This window comes from Vombatus ursinus, unplaced genomic scaffold, assembly GCF_900497805.2.
Source record: "Vombatus ursinus unplaced genomic scaffold, bare-nosed wombat genome assembly UNPS02000582.1, whole genome shotgun sequence".
NCBI lineage: Eukaryota > Metazoa > Chordata > Mammalia > Diprotodontia > Vombatidae > Vombatus > Vombatus ursinus.
In genome coordinates, this window is record NW_020940360.1 from 21,789,536 (window position 1) to 21,811,839 (window position 22,304).

Genomic DNA, 22,304 nt, shown 5'->3' on the forward strand with positions numbered 1-22,304 from the left:
CTATTACTATCCTCATGTTATAGTTGAGGAAACTAAGGCAAATAGTGGTTAAGTGACTTACTCAGAATCACACAGCTATTAAGTGTCTAAGGCTGAATTTGAACTCTGGTGTTTCTGATTCCAGATCCAGTACAGTTTCTACTGTGCTACCTAGCTGCCTCCCAACTGATGATGATTAATGACTACCATTGAATTGGTTCACAATCTACTTAACTTTACTTTTATCTGACACAGGTCTCTATTCTGTCCATAAGCATAGCATGAGAGACTTTGCTAAAGGTAAAATGCATCTATGGCATCTTCCTGATTTACCAGTCCAATGATCCTTTGTAAAAAGGAAATGAGACATGACTTATTCTTGATGAAATTATGGTGGCTTTCTATGATCACTACTTCCTTCTCTAGATGTTTAACCATCCTTTTAATAATATGTTCTAGAATTTTGTCAGCAATCAAAGTCAATTTTACCAACTCTACTCTCTTCTCTTTTTTGAAAATTGGAATCCTGCTCTCCCAGCTTTACATTTGCCTTTCTTCACCCCTATAGTATCTTGCTATCTTCTCTACAACAGCTGTCAACACTGTGTCATTATCATGAAATTGTAGTCCTATCTCTTCTTTGAACCTCCTCTTTGGCTCATATATTTTTAAAATACAAACAGGTCATTTTTGTTGTCCTTAGCACTCTTCACTAGCCTCAACTCATTTGGATGTTTCTTCTTTTTTATCTTTAAAAAGCACCTACAACTTGAAAATAGTATGCCCTTAATAAATGTCTATTAAATTGAATTATTTACTGGTTCCTTGTCTTTTTTCTTCCTGATACCCAAGTTCTCCTAGGACTGGGACCTTATCTTGCTCCCTTTAGTTCCACCCTCCCCCCTTTTTACTTAATACCAGACTTGAGTCTCCAATACCATGGTCAGACTACCCTATACAATAACTACTGTCAGACTCCTCATTACCTTACGCCCCCTCCTAGAAACCTTCCCAGTTGTTTAATTTCCTCAATGGGAGAGACCAGACCAGAAATGATTTATCCCATGACTGATTCAATCCTAGTTCAGACAAAGTGCCAATCTCAAAAGATTGACATTTTATTGTATTTAAAACCATACATAAAGGATCTATGATCTGGTTAGTATAAAGATTCCCTCCATACAGATGGTAATTGGTCTATATCATATAGTGTAAGAGTTACCTGATGCTCATAAAGGTTGATTAAGCACCTTGTCCATGATTGTACCCAGTAAATATCAGAGGCAGAATCTGAATCTAGGTCTTCCTGACTATAAGTTCAGCACCTTATCCACTCTATCATGTGGCCTCTTAGTTACAATCATAGGCCCTTTTCATTTAGGGTAAGTTCAAAATTCCCCATAGATAGTAAGGACCTTCAGATGATCCTATTTGGTGATAATATTATGCTAATTACATCAAACACAATGCATCTCATGCAGTATTAGAGTCAGTTGACCAGTGATGCCAAATACCATTCTAACCTATGACAAAATGATCCAAACTTGCTAAGTGTCCACCATGTCCACCATGAACTAAAACCAATACATGCATGTATTAGATAATATATGCATGTATTTGATTACATAAAGAAAATATAGTGGCATGTCAAACAACTGCTCAGCCTAACATCATTTATGTATGACTGTATATCAGTTTGGGTTTTGTCCAGATCTCTTTGCTATGGGTAACTCCAAAGGCAGAAACTCCTCTACCAATGCAGATCAGCAACCCAATTACAATTTCTCATTTTACAACATTTCCTGAAGCAAAAGTTAAGAGCCTTGCTCAGGGTTACACAGCTAGTATATTTCAATGGCAGGATTTGAACTCAGGGCTTCCTTATTCTAACCCCACGTCTCTACCTACTACTCCATTCTGCCTCTCTGTATCAATATAACCAGTTGAAAAGTTAGTATTTTAATCAACTGATTGTTTTCATGATGCCAAACTGAGTAGAATAATCTGGGATGCTAAATTGATTTTTTTTCCTCTTTGACCAAATCAATTGTTCTGACATGACTGCAGGCTACCTCTTAGTAGATTTATACTTATGTCACTATAGTGAGTTGACTGTTATTTCAAGTTATATACTGAGTGTAATCCAAATGCTTAATAAATGTTACATAATAATAATTATTAAACGTTCCTTAAAATCTCAAACTACTTTTATGCTTTAGAATCCACACTGGGATAATTACATACGTCTTATTATAGATATACATAACTTCCATCAGGCAGAAAGGCTGGAAATTTGGTTTCCAGCTGTGGCAAGCCCTGGTAAAGGCGACTCAGTTTTGAACAGCTGCCTAAAGTATAAGAATACCATTCAACATCTGAATAATCAATCTCATGCACAGAAATTCACATTCCCATTCAAATTCCTTGGTAGGTTGTTACTAATTTTTAGACTGATACAGATCCACTTTTTAAATTTTTATTTTACTTAATGTCAGATTTCTCTTCCACCTGACAGAGATAACATATGTATTGTTGGCTATAATTGGCACAGGAACTACTCTCTCCATTTATATTAAAAAGGTCAATTCTCATTCTGTGCCTAGATCCCTCATAGTAAATAATCCACACTGGAGTCAGCCCAGCCAACTAGGACCTGCCTTGAGCACATACAGAACTAAGAATTGTCTCCAGGACATGAAATGAGGAACATCACAATCCCTACCATATCTCCCCTGGGAGCTCTTCCACCTTCTCTTAAATGATAATATCCATTCCCTTAACTAAAGGCAATGGTCAAAATGGTAGGCAGGGTTAACTGCCACTAACAAGCACCTTGGCTTGCATTTGTTTTTTATCAGATTAGCTACAGAAGTATATTAAGGTATAGAGCCTTGGACATGGAGTTTGGAAGACCTGAGTTCAAATATAGCTTCAGTTACTAGTTATGTGATCCTGGGTAAGTCATTGAACCTCTTTGTGCCTCAGAGTCCTCATATATTAAATGGGGAAAATAATAGCACCTTCCTCCCAGATTTGTGAAGATAGAAAGGGGCAATATTTTTAGTGTCTTGTAAACTTTAAATCAACATATAAATACTTATCATTATTATCATATATAGCATAAATATCAAGCAAACAAATACAAACATACACAAAGTAGTTGAATACAAGCTAGTTTGGGAGAAAGTACAGTTGCATCTTGGGGGAGAGGTCAGAAAAGGTTTCATGCAGAATTGTACTTAAGCTTCTTCTGAAAAGTCTGTGAAGAGGTAAGGAATGAATGCATTCCAGGCATTTGGGGTGACCAGTGCCAAGGCATGAAAGCAGAAAAACACTGGAAAAATGGAGGAGGTTAGTTTTAGATCAGGAACATAAGACACTAAAAGAAAGAAAAAAAAATCTACTTGGGCTGCTGCTACATTAGGGAGCTCTGGAGTATCATGTTCCTGGTGGGAACATGGCTGTTATTGATATATTTTCCTCTTAGAGTGAAGCTTAAGTAAAGGTCCTCAGATTAAAAGGTTCCTCTTGTTGCTATTGCTATCTTTTTGCCTATTTAGAATTTCTTTTCTATAGAATTGTACTTAATTTTTATACTATTATGTTATTATACTTTTGCCTAGTAAGATACAGGATCTGTTGCTCCATAATACTATCTTTCATTAATAACCTAAAATATTTTGATCTTATGGAGTCTAAACACGTGCAGCTTTCAAGACAGTGGATTCCTCTGGGAAAATTGTTCAGGAACCATTTCTTTCTTCCAGTCAGTTCCACAGAGAGGTAGATGTTTGTATAACCTGCACTGAGCCTGCTGTCATTAGTTGAAAAAGGTAGGCTGTCTGGTGGTGAGGCCCTGTAGAAGTTCTCTGGGAGCCACTAGAAAAGTTATGTCGTGGTACCCCCATGATCAGCTACAAGGAGAAGCACTAGGTTTTACCTAAAAAACTTGGGAAACAGACCCAGGAAAGAGGAAATCTAAGAGATAGACAAAGTCCACATTTAAGATGGATAGCCTCTAGCTGTGACTGTAGGGAAGCAGTGATTCCTATACTCACTCATTACATTGATGTGAATTCTTCCACCCAGACTGAAACTCCTATGTTGAAAGTTCTTTAATCTTTTCTTTTTTTTTACTATCAAGCATTTTTTTCTCTTTCCTACACCCTCCCTTCACCAGTGGGAACACACACACATATACACAAATACACACACACACACATATATGTATATCCTTATAATAAGCATAGTCAAGTAAAACAAATTCCATATTATGTCCAAAAATGTGCATTATTCTGTATATTAGTTTATCACCTCATTCTTCATCATTGGTCCTCTGGAATCAGTCTTCCAGAATTGTTCATTTTTACAATGTTGAGATTATAGTATAAATTATTCTCCTGGTTTTGTTCGCTTCTCTCTGCGTCACTTCATAAATGTCTTTCCAGGTCTCTCTGGAACCATCCCTTTCATAATTTCTTATGGCACAATAATACAAAGGTATTCTATTATATTCCCAATTGTCGGGCATACTCTGAATTTCCAGTTTTTTGCCACTACAAAAAGAGTTGCTTTAAATATTTGTGTGCATATAGAATATTTTCCTCTTATTTGATTTCTTTTGGGGATAGGCTTAGTGGTGGCAGTACTAAGTCAAAAGGCATGTACAGTTTAGTTAATTTTTAGGCATAATACCACATTGCTTTAGAATAGTCGGACCAATTCAAATGATGCACCAGCTAGTTATCATTGTGTGTTTTCTTACAGACCCTCCAACACTTAGCACTGTCTTTTTTTGGTCATCTTTGTCAATGTAATGGGTGTGATACAGAACCTCAATATTTGCATTTCTCTAATTATTAGTGATTTGGAACTTTTTTTCATGATTTGATAAACTGGATTCCTTAACTAAAAATCTTCCTATTCATATCCTTTGACCATTTATCAGTTGGGGAATGGATCTTGTGCTTATAAATGTGTATCAATTCCTTATGTATCTTAGAAATACGACTTTTATCAAAGAAATTTGCTGCAAAGATTTCCTAGTTAATGTTTCCCTTCTAGTCTTAGCTACATTAGGTTTGTCAGTGCAAATATTTTAATTTACATAATCAAAACTTACCTATTTTAATTTGTATGATCATCCCTAGCCTTTGTTTAGTCATGAAGTTTTCTCCTTTCTATAGACATAAGAAGTAATTTCTTCCTTGTTCCTCAAATTTGCTTATATGTGACCTTTTATATATAGAGAGTATATGTATATATATATATACACATATATATGTATATGTATATATGTATATGGTGTGAGGTATTGGTCTGAATCTAATTTCTGTAAGACAGCTGTCTGATTGTCCAAACAGCTTTTGTCAAATAGTGAATTCCTTACCACAGTAGCTAGGGTCTTTGGACTTATCAAACAATAGGCCACTAGGTTTGTTTACCTCTATTCCTAATCTGTTCCATTGAAAAATCTTTCTATTTTTTAACAAATGCCAAATTATTTTGTGATTACTGCTTCATAATATAGTTAAGATCTGATATTGCTCAGTTCTTATCATTTCTACTTTTTTCATTATCTCCCTTGAGATTCTTAACTTTTTGTTTCCCTAAATTCATTGTTATTTTTTTCTACTTCTATGAAGTAATCCTTTAGTTGTTTAATATAGCTAAATAAGTAAATTCACTGAGGTAGTATTGACTTTGTTATTATATTGGCAAGACCTACACATGAGCAATTAATATTTCTCCAATTATTTGTCTTTCTGAACATTGTTTTGTAGTTGTATTCACATAATTCCTCTATATATGTTGGTAGGTGAACTCCCAAGTATTTTACAGATTCTGTAGTTATTTTAACTGGAATTTTTCTATCTCTTCTGCTGGGTTTTATTGTTAATGTACAAAAATGTTTATGATTTATGTGGGTTTATTTTATATTCAGCACTATGCTGAATTTATTATTCCAGTTAATTTTAATGGATTCTCAAGAGTTCTTGAAATACATTTGCAATAAATTATAATTTTCTTATGCCTATCCCCTCAATTTCTTTTTCTTGCCTTATTTCTATAGGTGGCATTTCTAGTTCTATATTTAATAGAAAGTGTGATGATGGATTCCCTTGCTTCACCCTTGATCTTATAGGAAAGAATGACAGTTTGTCTCCATTATGGATAACAATGGTTCTTGGTTATAGGAAGATACTGTTTACCGTGTCAAGGAAAGACTTGTTTATTCCTGTTCCTATTGTTTTTAACAGAAATGAATGTTGTATTTTTTCAAGATTTTTCTATATATATTATATGATAATATACATTTTGTTTTTGTTATTAATATGGTTGATTATACTTAGTTTTCCTAATATTAGGTCAAACTTGTATTCCTAGTATAAATTTAACCTAATCACAGCATATAATCTTTGTTGTTGCTGTAACTTTAATATTTTCTCTAAATTTTTTGCATCAATGTTCATTAGAGTTATTAGTTTATAATTTTCTTTCTCTGTTTTGACTCTCCCTGGTTTAGATCATAGAAGGGATTTGGTAAGATTCTTTCTTTTACTATTTTTGAAGTTTGAATTTGTCTTAGAGGTCATACTTGGGCTCTGAGGTGTTAATATCTAAAAACCCAGTACCATTTTATTTAATTATAATAGTTCACAATTAGTGCATCATCACTTACAAAGTACTATATTGTGTATATATATGTACATATACATATATATGCAGCTATAAAATACCATTTTATCTTCACAAATAATACTTTAAGCAAGATAGTACAATTATCATGATCCTCGTTTTATAGCAGTTAACTAAGGCTTGTTACATTACATGCCCAATGTGAAACCTCTAGTAAGTGCTAGAGAAAAAATGTTACAAGACCATCAACTCTTATTCAAGTAGTTTTTTTTTTCATGACAAAATACACAGAAAGCCAAGTTCACTACATCATAGTTCTACTTACTGGCATTTCCCAGACTACTTTGGCCACAGAGTATTTTGGAGTGCGAGTAGGTGGATGGAACCCATAAATACTACTATGCACATTGTGGGAGGAAAGAGCATATATACCCAGGATGATAGAGCCCAAAGCTCAGGGAAATTGTGGAGCCAAGAAATTAAGCTGATTTTAATACCCCTCTCCCCCAAATGCTTCATGTATTTTTATGTGCACAACAATGCATGGTTAATATTTTAGAGGGAAATGTGCTGACAAAGGAGTTTTCTGATTAATGCCCTTGTCCCATTGATAAAACAAGAGGCTTCAAAGTAACTGGGGAGAATTACTGCAAATTACTCAAGGATGTTCCTATTGTAGTAAAATACCATCCAGTCTTGATTCTCCAGCCCTTACGTCTTCAATCCCATTTGTCAAGCTAGAGCTCCAGGCCCTCACTCCCATAAAGCAAAACCCAACTTGTAATAGTTGCCGTGATTATTAAGGTGTATTGTGAATCATACAGAACTTTAAAAGAAATTCAGCTTTACTGTTTGCAAATACACACTAAGGCAGCATAGTCTCATTGAAAGAGAGACGAGCCTGGAGTCAGTCAGTTCAAACCCCGGTTATGACAGTTACTACAAATGTCCCATTGCAGATAGAGCTCTACAGTTCCTAACAGTTACAAATCCTAACATGCTATGTAAATAATAATTCTGAGTTGTGTCGCCTACAACTTTTTTAGTGGATCCACTTCAAGAAGTTTATTTTGTAATTTCTAATTCATGACCTAATTACAAATAAATTCGTTCATAGGATCATAGGCTTGGAACTGGAAGGGACCTAGAGGCCATCTGGTCATTTCAGAAAGGAAGAAACTGAGGCTCAAAAATGTGTGAACAAGGGCAAGTCACTTCACAGCATCCATGCTAACTACAGGAGCTAGGAGCTGAATCCCAACTCCTAAACCCAGTGCTTTTTTCACTAGACCATGTTGTTTTACTATGTGTACACACACTGTTTGCAACTAACTTACCTTTTATTTACTTCGGTCCAATAAGCACTTATTAAGCACCTACAATATACGGTTAGGAATTCATTTTTGGAGAAACAGACAAAAATGATAGTTTCCACCTTGAAAGTGCTTCCATTCTACTTGGGGCACCGTGAAGACTGACATGTATACAGCTAAATATAGTAGGAGGTAGGGAGTGATGGAAGTCAAAAGTAGTCTAGGAGAATTTCAGGAAGGAGAGAACATTTTCAGCCGAGGCTTTAAAGAAGGCTACACAGAGGAGGCCTCTTGCTTCTGATCTGAATCTTAAAGTGATGAGGCTGACTTCTGCCCAGCAACAATGAGAGCCTTGCCTAAATCTAAAATTGCCCAGTAACAAGAGGCTCTGTCGACCAGAAAACCTTGTTATTTTCTGTGTTTTTGACTAACCTCTATGGCTTGTGAACTCTGTGGTTAACTGCTCACGTGGGAGCATGCCCAACCCCTGGCTGACTTGTGTATAAAAACACGCCCCTGTCCTTTCTCTAGTTGCTAGTCATTCTGCCAAGGCTAGCCCGCTGCTTTTGCATCAATAAAAGCCCTCTTTACTAGGAGAACCTCTACTCCCTGAATTCTTTCTGAACAACCCAACTCCGAACCTCAACTACCTCATCCAAAGGAAGAGGAGGATTCTTAAAGGCAGAGGAGATGAGTAAGAAGTAGACTCTAGGCCTAGAGTACTTATGCAAATGAAAAGAGGCAAAAAAAAAAAATAAAATGCAATAAAGATTTTTAAGGGTCTATTTATGTTCTGAGGACTCTGTATATATGTGTATGTGTGTAAGAGAGAGAGACAGACTGACAGACAGACAGAGACAGACAGATGGGGTTGGGGGGGTAGCACACGGTGGTGAGGTTGGGGGTGGAGAGAGGACCTGGAGCATCTTTGTAGAGGTTACGCAATCCTGGGCAACAAGGTCCTTAACCTAGGCTAGAACCTGGATTCAAACCCAGGTCCTTTTCTCTGAATCAGGTATTCTTTCCATTACATGATATAGAAGAATACAAGATTTGGAGAAGGGGACCAGGGTTTGAATCCTGATTCTGCCCCTAGATCAGTGAAATTGAAGTCACAACCACTTTGGGTCTCATTCTCCTCATTTCTAATATGAGGGAATTATGGACCATGTGACCTCTAAGGTCCCTTCTAGTTCTAAATCTATTATTCATAACTAATGTGCAGTAGAGATTGGAGGTTTCTACTTAGATGTCAACGTATTATCCTCAACTAACAAATAGCTGGTCTTTACATAGAAGTCAGTGTTTTACAAATTATTTTTCATACAGTATCATATTTGAGCCGCCTGTCTACCTTGTGATGTAAAGTATTGTAATTCCGACTTTACAGCTGATTGAAGATAAGGTTAAATAACTTGCCAAGGTCAAATGACTAATTAGTGGCAAAGTTAGAAATCAAGCCTAGGTTCCCTAATTCCAAGTCCAGTCATCTTTGAGAGTTGGTGGCTGTAGCTAAGTGGAAAGCATGTTGACCTCCTAGAGGCAGTGGAGGGTGGTTACAGGAATGGTGACTATAGCCTGAGTGAGGTGAGGCTGGACCTGTAGGTAGGCTGGAGTCTGGATATAGAATGTCTTGAATGCCAGAGTCTGAAATTTCAAGTTTTCTTTTGGAAAGGCAGTTGTATCTCACTTTTGAAGTATATCTTCCCTGGATTGTCCCAAGAACCTCTACACTAGAATGTTTCATATTTTTAGAGTAACTTAAAGGCATAAATAGCAAATAGCAAATTTGCAGATAACACAACCCTGGGAGGATAGCTAATGCATTAGGTAAGTTTCTACAAAGATATTACAGGGCAAGAATATTGGGTCAAATCTAACTGGATGAAATATCATAGGAATAAATGTGAAGTTTTATACTTCAGTTCAAAATATCAACTTCACAAGGGTGATAGGGAAGAGATAGGTTAGATAGCAGCTCATCTGAAAAAGTTCTGAAATGATTTGAAACAATTAATTTCAGCAAAATAGCAGGATATAAAGTAAATCCACAAAAATCATCAGCATTCCTATACATAGTTCTTTAGTGAATTATAAGCTCAAAATGAACCATTTTGTTGTAATATGGCAAAGAAACTAATACAATTTTAGGCCACATTGAGAGGCATAGTATCCCATATACATAATAATAGTATTCTCCTAATTTCACTGATCAGTGAAATTTAGAAGATGTGTACAGTTCTGGGGACCTTTCAGGAAGGATATTGGTAAACTAGAAAGTCTAGAGGAGAGTAACCAGATGGCTTCAAGATCATGCCCCAAACACCTGGAAGAATAATGGAAGATTGTGGTGGAGAGGACAATAAGATATGTTTCTTTAAATATTTAGAGGACCGGGACTTTGAAGAAGTATTAGACCTGTTCTGCTTGACCCCAGGTAGCACAATTAAGAGCACTGGGTGAAAATTGCAGATAAAAAACTTAGTTTTGCTTGATGTAAGGAGAAGCTTCCTAACTATTAGAGCTATCTCAAAACAGAACGGGCTGCCCCGGGAAGTAATGGGTTCTCCCTGTCTGGGCATCTTCAAGCATAGGCTAGATGGCTACATGTTGTGTCTTAGCTTATCGATGTCATTCCCTTGTATCCCTCGTTGGACCATGTTGCCCCTGGGGGCAGAGAAGGCATAACTTTTCACTATAGCATCTCCAGTATCTAGCATAATGTCTGTTACATAGGATGTGCTTAATAAGTGCTGTTCTGGAGAATTTCTATAGCATACTTTCAGACGATGAGTATTCATCTCGTTCTGAATTGTTTTAAGAACTGCTAATACCAGAATAATCATTGTTAACCCACAACCAGTTCTTGGAATCTTATCTGAATAATAAAAATAAAACTCAAAGGAAACAAGTTTTGAAATTAAACTCACAATTTAAACAAAGCAAAACTGAAGAAAAATTATTCAAGCAAAATATGTCTATATCTAGGGTGCTTAATATTCAATTATTGATTGATTCAATATTCAAAGGGTGCTTAATAGCCAGAGTTCAATCCATACCCAAAAAGGAATCCTCATTATAATATAGTCAACTAGTATTAATCTGGCCTCTGTTTGAACATTTTCAACAAGGGGGAACTCATTCCTTCCCAAGGCATCGGTACCTACCATGACAAGATTTATTGTCTTCTTAACATAAAAAAAAAATTCTCACTCTTAAAAATAAAAAGTTAAACATTTATTTTTTTGGTTGGGAGTCATCTTCACAACTGAGATAAGAATATGCACAGAACAACCATTTGTATAAGATTCAAACTTTAAAACCAATAATTCAAGCTTTTCCACAAAAGTAAGTTCCAGATGTAAAGGAAATCTCACTTCATCATGAAGAACTGGCTCTAACAGAGATGGACAGACATCTAGGAAATATATCACTATTTTATCTGCAATAAGAAACGTGTGCTCTCAAAGTCTGCTTTATTGTTACAAAATGGGAGTTTCCAGAGAAGTTAAAAGTGCAGAATTATGACTGTAAAATTCTCATGAGAACAAGTTGTAATCCAGCCATTCTTCACATATAGACTCAAAATCACAGTAGTATGAAAATGTCAGGCAAGGAAGAAAAGTTGATAAATACAATTCTCTTGGATATATACATAAACATTTTCATGTAAACTGTAAACAGCCAAAACAAAGATCAATTATTATCATCAATATTAATAGCTTTTTACAAAAGACCACCATTGGCAACAGATTTATATAGATTAAGAGTTATGACTGAAGTTCATTTTAACTCATGCTTTGATTGAACTTGACTAGAATAGCAGAGTAACAGAAATCGAGTTCATCTTGACCTTCCTTTTTCATATACTTCCCATGAAGCCACATAGAATGAGTTAATAACTAATGATACTTCTCTACGGAGAAGGAAAAAATATGTAAACATTTATCCTCAAATGAACTTCAGAATAATGATTTTTAAATTTCCAATCACTTCTTGTTCCTCCAATAATTTGAATGTGAAGAGGTCTGTAGACAAGGGAAACCTGATAGATAGCCAAGGGCTTCATCTAAGACAAATGTCAACAAATAAGGAATAATAGGTATGCATATTTTATTCACCATGTGCATCAGAAGCTAATATCAATCTCAGTCCTCATCTCCAACACAGCTGCAAGCATTAAGTTGGGGGGAAAACGAGAAACGGACGACTATATGGTTGTGATTTCTAAAAGACTGAGGATAGAAGAGAAGGACATAACTTAATTCACCAAAGAAATAATTCAGTTTAGTTTGCAACATGGACTTTTCTTCTTTTTTTCAAGAGCCTTTTAAAAATCAGTTCTAGATCCTGTGAATGGTAATAAACAGTAGGAGCATATTGAGTGGTGTCCAACAAAAAAAAAATAAAAGTCGTAAATAGTCAACAAATAAAGATTCTGCACCTGGTGGTACAAATTTAAATGCTAATTTTAAACAAACCAGAAAAAGTCAAATCTCTTTAAAGGTACTACAGTGAAAAGAACATTGAACAGGACCTGAGATCAAATTCTAGAAATGCTTATTTTATTCCATAAATTAAAAATAAAATTTAATAATAAAAAAATTATGTCACTTATTACCTATGTGACCTGGGGTAAGTCCTTCAAGCTCTCTGGGCCTCAATTCCCTCTTCAGTAAATGAGGGAGACCTCTGAGATCTCTTTCCAGCTCTAGATACAAGATCTTATGATCCCTAAATGTGACCTAGAAATTCCATTAGAGGATCAAGGGATTTTCGAGGGTTATTAGCATTGCCTCCGGGTGTTACTGTTGACCTTTCAGGATCCTTTTAGCATTGCACAGCATCTCAACATATAATCCTGTCAAACGCTGCACTGTTCATAAGTAGTACTCTAGCACCCAACAAGCTATTCTTTAAAAGTAAAAGATAAAATTACAACTACCTGACAGAAATTTTAAAACAAAAAACACACACTGAATATAAACAACCGTGTAGGAGAATGTAGATTATACTGATTATTAGCCTTAAAGATTTATTCTCTCTTCAATTATACCAATTTAATACCTATTTTTAAAACCCAGTTAGTGACAAACTGGTTAAAGGTGAACAACACATTTCCATCTGACTAGTATAGACTATAGTGTTTCTATTTTACAAAAGCAAACATTCCCTTTAATTTGGTCACATTAATTTGGCCACAGAGTAGTTTGGGACTTCAAATATATTAACAAAACCCATAAATGCTGGACTGGTAATGAGGGTACCAATCAATTCAGGAACAAAAAGATGGTTAGAGAGATTCTGAAAAACTGTCACACAAGCACTATTGACATATATTCCATTATTTCATATTTTAAAGGGAAAAATATTGATAGCATCAAAACTTTCTTATAAGACCCCCTACTGACATCATAAGGAAAAACAGCAGGACTTTGTGGGAACAGTTTAGTAAATGTTAATCTATCCTTGGTGAATACTGTCAAACTTCTTATGCTAGCAACCAATATGTTTACTTGTGAATGAGAAGTTAGTGACCAACAGAGGTGACTATCACATGAAAATGACCCCAACCCAATATGTGAATCTACACAGAGTTACAAAAACCTTTAACTTGATAGCAAATGAATACCTTAAATCAGAGCCCCTGGGTTTTCGTACTTCCTTTAAACCTCCAAATCCACAGCTCTTCAGATGGTGCCATTCACTATACCAATATTGAGGAAGAGATGGGGAAGCAAAAAGTTCAAGGAAATACTAGAAAGCGATGTCATTATATTCTTCTGATTTGGATTATTCAAATATATATTTCCATTTCTGCAAACACTCATCTTTTGACCTATTAAAGATGATTAATTCCCTGAAATCACTGAAACTCTTGAACTGTTGAGGTTGGGGCTGAGGGTAGATACTATAAATCAGAAATATTAATAGTTATTACTTCAATTTGGTTAGAGCAGAGAAGCCCAAAGTTCAGTTCCTTATAGACCAGCTAGATTTAGTCTTTTGTTGCCCTTTTCTCATTCTATTTGGATGCTTTGTACACATGCTATAAATTACCACCAATAGTCAATAAGAACCTGTAATCCCAGTCAACAGAGAAGCTGAGGCCTGAGGTTCCCTTGAGCTCAAGATTTCTGAGCTATAGTAGGCTATGACATCTAGGTATCCACATAAAGTTTGGCATTAATATAGTCTGCCCCAATAGCAGAGGTTTCACCAGGTTACCTAAAGAGAGGCAAACCAGTGTAGAGTAGAAAAGGAGCAGGCCAAAGCTCACGTGCTGACTAGTAATGGGATCGAGCCCATGAGTAGTCCCTGCATTTCCAACCTAGTCGAGATGGAGATACTCAGTATATTTTTTAAAAGAATCAATAAGCAAGTGGAGGGGCAGTATGGATTCATCCTACTACTGGGAAAAAGAAAAAAAAAACTCAAGTACCTGTCCTACTCCAGTGAATGTGGCTCTGGTTTCTTAATCTATCCCATTCTCACTTATTAGTGAGAGATTTTCAATTCAGAGAATGCCTATGTCCCTAAATCCTGGCTTTGTTAGAGGTTGGCATTAACAAAGCTGATACACTGTCCCAACCCACATCTGTGGGCAGGCCTGGAAGGAACTACAGTCATAGCCCAGTAGGATCCTTGAACATGAGGGCTTATACAAAAGGCATTACAAATGCTACCCAACTGCTGATCTTCTCAGTCAATGAATCATCTCATGGCCCTGACGTTTCACTTAACTTTGCATGGAGGTTTATTTCTAACGTTCGGTGCATGATCAATTCTATAATTCTATACCCCATCCCTATATACAAGTTCTGGTCTATAAAACACCAAGAAAACTCTGAACCTCCTTAAATTCCTTCTTGGTTACTAAATGTAGCATACCCTGTACCCAAATAGAATGAGCAACTTTTTAGTCACTAAAATTAACCCTTATGACCTAAGACAACTTTCTCCTTTTCAATTACCATTTCCTATTTTATAGAGACAACATGGTACAGTGGTTAGAGATCTGGCTTTAGAGCCAGAAGACTTGAGTTCAAATCCTGGACTCTGACACATACTAGCTGAATAACCCTTGGCAAATCACTTAACTTCTCAGTGCTCTAAACAATGCTCTAAGGTTATATGTTGAAGAGAAAGCATCACCTTGAATTGGGAGAGATGATTTCCTTATCAAAGATTTCTCAATATTAATAAAATCACAGACCCAGTCCCTATCCCTATGTCTATCTGACCCCTACTATAACAAAAATACTGCTGAGTTTAATAACCTTTAATAGTTTCAGCCAATAAAACTGGGAACGAGAAGGAAAGATTAAAGAAACTGTATGCCTAGAATGAAAAAGAGCTTTTTTTTTTAACTAACACACTAGATTAAAATAAAATGAACCACATGTAAAAATAACTCAAAAAATATGTGGCCTAAAACATCAGATGAATTGAAGTTCGTAACCATTTCATAAAGTGCACCAAAGTAAATATTAATGACTTTTCAAATGTCATACCCCTAGAGTTTTATTATTATCATTAATAACAACTTAGTCATTATTTTTAATAATAATAATTAAATAGTTGACATTTTTCCACTGAGGAATGTAAGGTTTTTGGCTCCAATGCAATGGCAAAAAAGCAGCAGTGCCTTCCTAGGGGGAAAAAAACATGCAAAACTCAGTAAGAATACCTTAGCAGCATACAACAATACAACACACCTACAATTCAATGCAAAGTAGAGGCTCAATGAGCACTGAGAACAAACCCATTTATGTGGTAAGAGCAAAAAAAAAACAGGACCCACAACTTTTTCCCCCAAAGTGTGAGCTTCCCTTGAATCCTGGAGGTAACACCTATCATTTCTTCACTTCAGACATCCCTGGTAGCAAACAATAAAACCAATAAATAATTTCTCTCAACTTGTACATACATACCCATAAACACCCACTCAAATATACTCACGTGTACCTATATGTGAATGAATATATATACATATGTGTGTATATATTTGTATGTGTGTACATGTGTGTGTGCGTGTGTGTGGGTGTGTATAAGATGAGGAAACCATATTTTAAAAAATCAGTCAGAAGGTGGGAAAAAAACCACCACTCGTGTAAACATGCAATTGTTTTTGTTTCACACTACTGTTCGGTGCTCTGCACACACATACACAGCACTAGGGCGAATGCGTCGTTTTGTGTGGCCTGGGAGCTGTGGCAAAAACTTGAAGGACTTGGGCATTAAGTCTAGGCAGGCGTCATGAAATTTCTTGATTCTCCAGTAGTAAATCAGTGGGTTCAGAGCAGATTTGAGGTAGCAGAGCCAGAGTAGCCAGGTGCTGATCTCAAAGAAGTTGTGCTTGTAGTAAAAGTGGCTGTTAAATGTGGCCACGAGGCTGTAGGTAGTGAATGGGCCCCAGCAGATGATGAAGACGACAAAGAGAATCAAGATGGTAGTGAAGGCACGTGTCTTAAAGCTCATATCGATGCTCATCTGGAAAGGTCTCTGCAGACTCATGAGGCCCAGCTTGCTGGCTTGACTGAGGCATATGCCCTCAGGATAGCTATGGATTCGTACTGCATTGTGCCGCACAGTATTGAGGATGCCCATAAAAGAATACAGCATCATCAGGAAAGGAATAAAGAAAGAAATGAGGACCACCAGTATGACATAGGCCTGGTAGCCAGGGTTGGTGGTATAGCCAAACACACACTGAGGAGCTCTGGAAGGTATCTGCAGCTCTGGGTTGCCCACAGCCAAAGGGAACGCCACACAAAAGGAAGTGGCCCAAGAAATAGCAATGAGCATCTTGGCACGGTATGGGTTTAGCTTATCCTGCCTCTGAACTATAATCAGGAATCTGTCAATGCTGATAATTAGCAGGATGGCAACTCCTTCAATAACAAAGAGCCAGAAAAACATAGCAGACACCCTGCAGAAGACTTTCCCAAAAATCCACTGAGTTGTGAGAATAGTCACCAGGGCAAAGGGCATATTCAGCACTGCGAGCAACATATCTGCAAAAGCCAAGCTGGCAAGAAGGATGTTAATTGCAGAACGCATGGCAGCCTTCTGGTAGACCATAAGGCAGACAACAAAGTTCCCAAGAAAAGAAACCAGCAAAATAAAAATCATTATGGCAGAAAGAATGATCTGCAGAGGCAAGCTTAGGCTCTTAAAAGCTTCTGACGCTGAAGAGGCTGATGTACTATTCAAAGAACTGATCTCGGTTGTGGCCACGGTATCAGAGCCATGCCTCAGGGGTGACTCTATACCACCATGAAGGACAGACTGAGTTGTGGTAAAATTAACATAGGCATTTTCATAGATAACAAAAGTTGTGTTTACTGTCCCAGGATGGGCAGCTGCCAGCACCGCCGAGAAGACCATGATTTAATTCAGAAGGACAGAATGTTCAGCCCAAGATACCAGGGTCCTTGAAACATTTCACCACGGATCAGCAGATTCCATTTGGCCATCTTGGAAACACACGCCTGGAAACAGAGGCATTCCATCTTCCACAGCTGTCCATCTAACTGAAAATAAACCACAAAGGAAATCAATTAAATCTGAAATGAACAAAAACATTTTTTTCTTTAAATTTCTAATCTTACTTTTTTTTTAAGTTTTACTTTCCTTTGATACTCTGACTTGATTTCATCAGTGCGGTCACTACCCCCAGTAATAAAGATTATCACCTTCCCCACTACCCTCTCATCCATTTTATTATTAATTATTAATACTGAGTCATTTTTCTAACCTTATCAACAATGAAATACTGGTTTCTTATTTCTATATGTAAATTAAGATGGAGAAATTTCAGAGAATTTGTAATATCCTAAGGAAACAGAAAACATTTTTTTTATACCTTGTAACGCAATTTGGAAGATTACTTTTTATTTTATAATATATCATGGTGGACATTGGACAGAACATCGGACTTGGACTCAGGAACACCTGAATTCAAATCTAGCCTCAGATACTTACCAGCTTTGTGACCCTGGGTAAGTCACTTAGCTTCTGTTTACCTCAGTTTCCTCATCTGTAAAATGGGGATAATAATAGCACCTAGCTCCCAGGGTTAGTGGGAGGATCAGATCAGATAATAATTACAAAGTGGTCTCTGGCATGTAGTAAGCACTATAGAATGTTAGCTACAATTATTATTATTATTATTATTCTTTAAACCATAAATATGAAGATTCTAGATTTTACTATTTTGCTTTTCTGAGAACCCTGTCAGTCTGACAAATAACTCCCCCTCCCACCCCTAATCACTTGTCAGTGTTAATTTATTCATACCTGAATTTATTTGTCTTGCATGCTTTTCTTTCTTTAGTAATTCATCTTTAAAATAACTAAGTTGAATGCTACTGGGTAGGTCTCAAGCAAAAGTTATGAATTAAGGCATGTTGTAACACCTTTGTAGTGATTAGCCAATAGCCAGCTGAGAGCAAGAATGAAATACTGGATGGTTATCTAAGGGAAATGTGAAGGAAGTGTAGGGAAAGGTTGATGGGAGGGTAAAAAAAAACCAAAACACTTTTTTTTACTTAACCAGACCTATGGCTGACACTTTAAGGAGAGACTTTATTCAATTTATTTTTTATTATTATTTCATTATTATTCACAGAAAGGCCTGGGATCAAATCTTTCCTCTGACACATACTTGCCCAGCAATCCTGGACAAACCATCTAAGATCTTCTCAATCTTCCAGGCAGCTCTCTAAGACCAGAAGTTGCAAAGAAGATACAGACCTGCACTGGTAGAAGGAATTCCTTACCATGGGTGTTCACTAACCCTCTAAATGAAATTTAGCATTTTCTTCAAATGTTTAAAAAATATTATTCTAGAAAGGAGACCATAGGCTTCAAATAGAATGCCAAAAGGGTCAATGCCACACTCTCACACTCGTTAAGAACCCCTGCCCTATACCAAATCACAGGTCTAGTACCTGCCCTTATAACTGTAAAATATAAAATTAACATATGACATATGTTCCCTAGACTTCCCCAGAGAGACTGACAAAATGTTAACATCATGCCAAAACTGTCATAACTCAGACATTTGCACTACCAATAACTGGCAGGTGGAACAGTACTCAATTCTAAATCTAACCGACAAATACACTTTTATTGAATTAAGATACTTTTACCCATAATGCCAGTGGGGCAGAGCAGCCCTCACTAGTCCATTTTTAAACATTTTCTTTCTATAGTAGCCTATATTATATCTGTGAAGGTATAATCACAAAGCAAATCACTTCTATTATAACATGCTCTGAGAATTAAAGACTGAGAAATTAAAAAAAAAATGTAGGACTTAAAAAGTAGTTGTCTCAAGTGGCTTTGAAACACTTCAAGATCACAGACACATTAAGACCTAGCAGTCGGTCCACAAATAAGGAAATAACATATTCTTGCAGATGGGGAAGCTCACTTTTCTTCTGATTTTTGTAAAGAAGCAACCACAAAATTCATTTGAATTTCCCTACTTTATGTAAGTCAAATACAATAGAAAATCTTGTGAAGTCTTTTCAGAGTCTTCTATTTTTAAACCTAAAATGCAAGGCAGCATAGCATGATGGATACAGAGAAAGTCGAGAACTCTGAAAGACACGGGTCCAAGTCCTACCTCTGACACAGCCTGGCTTGTGTGTGACCTGAGGCAAGGCACTTAATTTCCCAGTGTTCTAGGTCCCTCTTGAAGACTCGGCCGTGGAGAAGTGCCAACCTACATTAGTGGAGGGAGCTTCCTCATCCAGGAATTCCCTACACCAGCAAAATTACAAAGTCCAGTCTTTATTCACATCCTCAGATGGAAACATTTTTAGCAAGATATTCATTTCCTCTGCTGCAAAACAAGGCGGATAGATTAGAGGATCTCCAAGATCCTTTCTGGACTGGTTGCATAATCATTTGTTAATGTAAGATCCTGTGCCTCAATTACAGGTGTTTGTAAATTAAAGGCAGATAGAAAGCTAAGAAGATAGAGTGCTGGACCTGCCTTCAGGAAGACCTGAGTTCAAATCCAAGCTTCAGACCCTTATTAGCTATGTGGTACTGGGCAAGTCATTTAACCTATTTGCCTCAGTTTCCTCACCTGTGAAACTGGCATAATAATAGTACCTACCTCTCAGGGTTGGTTTGAGGATAAAATGAGTTATTTGTAAGTGCTCTGCAAACATTATAAGCACTATATAGATGTTATTATTATTATTATTATTATTATTATTTCATTCGTTCTAATAGTCTAGTTCCATGTGAAGGTTAGCCATTCATACCCTCTAAGGAAAAATGTCATAAAATCACCACAAAGGTAATAGAATTACTATGCTAACAAGTAATCCTCATAATTTAGAAAAAATATCTATAAATTTGCTTTTACAGAATGCATCAGAGAATACCATCATCATTTTAATTTTTTCAGTCCAGTTCCAAGACCTCATTCACAAGGAATATTCCTAGTGTGGGGATCTCATCGTTAATCTAGATCAGTGACTTATCTGTCATTTATAGTCATTTAGAATTTTTTGGAGCAGTGAGGGGTAAAGTACTCCTGGTCACACAGCAAGTTGTATCAGAGACAGGACTGAAACCCAGTTGTTTCTGAATCCATGGCTTGTCCTTTTATCTACTAGGTGATACCTCCTCTCAATAATAACTGGCATTTGCACAGGACTTCAGAGTTCTGTAAAGCTCTTAAGAGACATGAACTCATTTGAGCCTTATAAGAGTGAGGTAGGTACTATGGGCATTATTATAACCATATAAGAAAGCAGGCACAGAGTGAATGATTAATTGACTGGTCCATGGTCACCCAATGAATAAGTATCAGAAGAATAATTTGAAGCCAGGTCTTTCCAACTTCAAGGGTAGTACTTTATCTGCTCTGTTACACTGCCTGGTCTTAGCTGTATCTCAATAAATACATTCCCACATTTGTTCATTTAGAATTCATTTTCTCTGCATTTGTCCTCTTTTCATTCCAGATCAACCTTCTACTTACAGAACATCAGTGTTCTGGATAACTGAATGTCTTAGCAAGGACCAGCTCAATTCCTAACTCCCAAGCTAATCTAAAAGTCATTTGCTAAGCACCTATTACAAGCAAGGCACCTTACTAGGCACTAGGGATATATAGATGAAATGGGGGGGGAGTCTCTGCCCACAAAGAACTTACTTACCTTCTACTGTGAGTTACAATAGGTAAACAGACAAGAATATGTTGGATAATTTAGGGAGGGAGAGATGGCTAAAGCTCAAGGGGTCAGAAAAGGTTTCCCGTAGGAGGTGGTACATCAACTGATGGGGGTTAAGAAGTAGAGATGAAGACACAGTGCATTCCAGGAATGACCCGGCCTAGGAGAAGCAAAAGCATAGATATAAGAAACATATCCCAACTTCAAGGAATAGCAAAAAGGTCAGTTTGGCTGGAATGTAGAATAAATAAAAAGGTAGAAAATAAGCCTGAAAAAGTAGCATGGAGCCAAAATTTGAATGGTTTTAAATGCCAAACTGAGGTGTTTACATTTTATCTTAGCAATAAGGAGAAGTGAGGATTTCTTGACTGAGAAATAATATGGTCAGTCTAGTTCATTAGGAAGATTACTCTAGCAGCTATGTGGAAGGTGGTTTAGAAGGGGTGAAAGATGACAAGCAGGGAATCTAACTGGGGGAGGCTACGATAGTCTAGGCTAAAGGTACTACCCATAAATCTTCCCCAATTATTCTAGCCCACTTAATAGATGCCAGGTAAATGATTAAACAGACCCTTTGCAAAAAGGCAGTTATCACACCTTAAATAAAACCACAGCAAAATGTTTGTGCTATTAGCCTTTATTGCCTCATCTTTCAATAATATAATTTTTTTCCACTAAAAGGGTGGTAGGGGGGAGTGATCATGAACGTTCTTTTCTTTGTTCTTCTGTCCAATTCCTAGATAACAGGGACAGAGGAGAGTCTTACATCTCTGTCTTGCCTTTTATTCTTAGCAAGCCCATCCTTGGTATATATATAGTGTTTTTGTACAGTCTTAGCCAGGTGGGAATCTCAATAAGCATCCTAGAGGTACCCTTCTGATCCTGCTCCCTTGCCTACATTTACATACTTCCTCACTGAAGTGGGATGTGAAAGAAAAAAAAAGAAAAAAAAAGACATAGGTTATAAGAAAATAATGAATGGAGATATACCAGACTATGAGCAAATGGGACTAGGACTATTACTAAAGGACATTTAAACGAAGAGACTAGGACTGGCAGAAGGAAATAAATGCTCAGGCCACATGTGACCCCCTACTCTGGGAGAGCTTGCATGGTGCAGTGGAAAAAATAATAACTGCCATTTGTATATCACTGAAAAACCTGCAAATCA

The 22,304-nt window shown here is 36.7% G+C and overlaps 1 protein-coding gene across 2 annotated transcripts in view; it reads right to left on the reverse strand.

The window, feature by feature from the left end:
- Positions 1-15,955: 15,955 nt before the first annotated feature.
- Positions 15,956-22,304, reverse strand: part of GPR63 (G protein-coupled receptor 63) — a 49,786-nt gene continuing 43,437 nt past the window's right edge. For both annotated transcript variants that reach the window (XM_027856036.1, XM_027856026.1), the window contains one exon: positions 15,956-17,467. In XM_027856036.1, the coding sequence (XP_027711837.1) occupies positions 16,068-17,321 (1,254 nt within the window). In that variant the 5' untranslated portion in view covers positions 17,322-17,467 and the 3' untranslated portion in view covers positions 15,956-16,067. The remainder of the gene's footprint in view (positions 17,468-22,304) is intronic.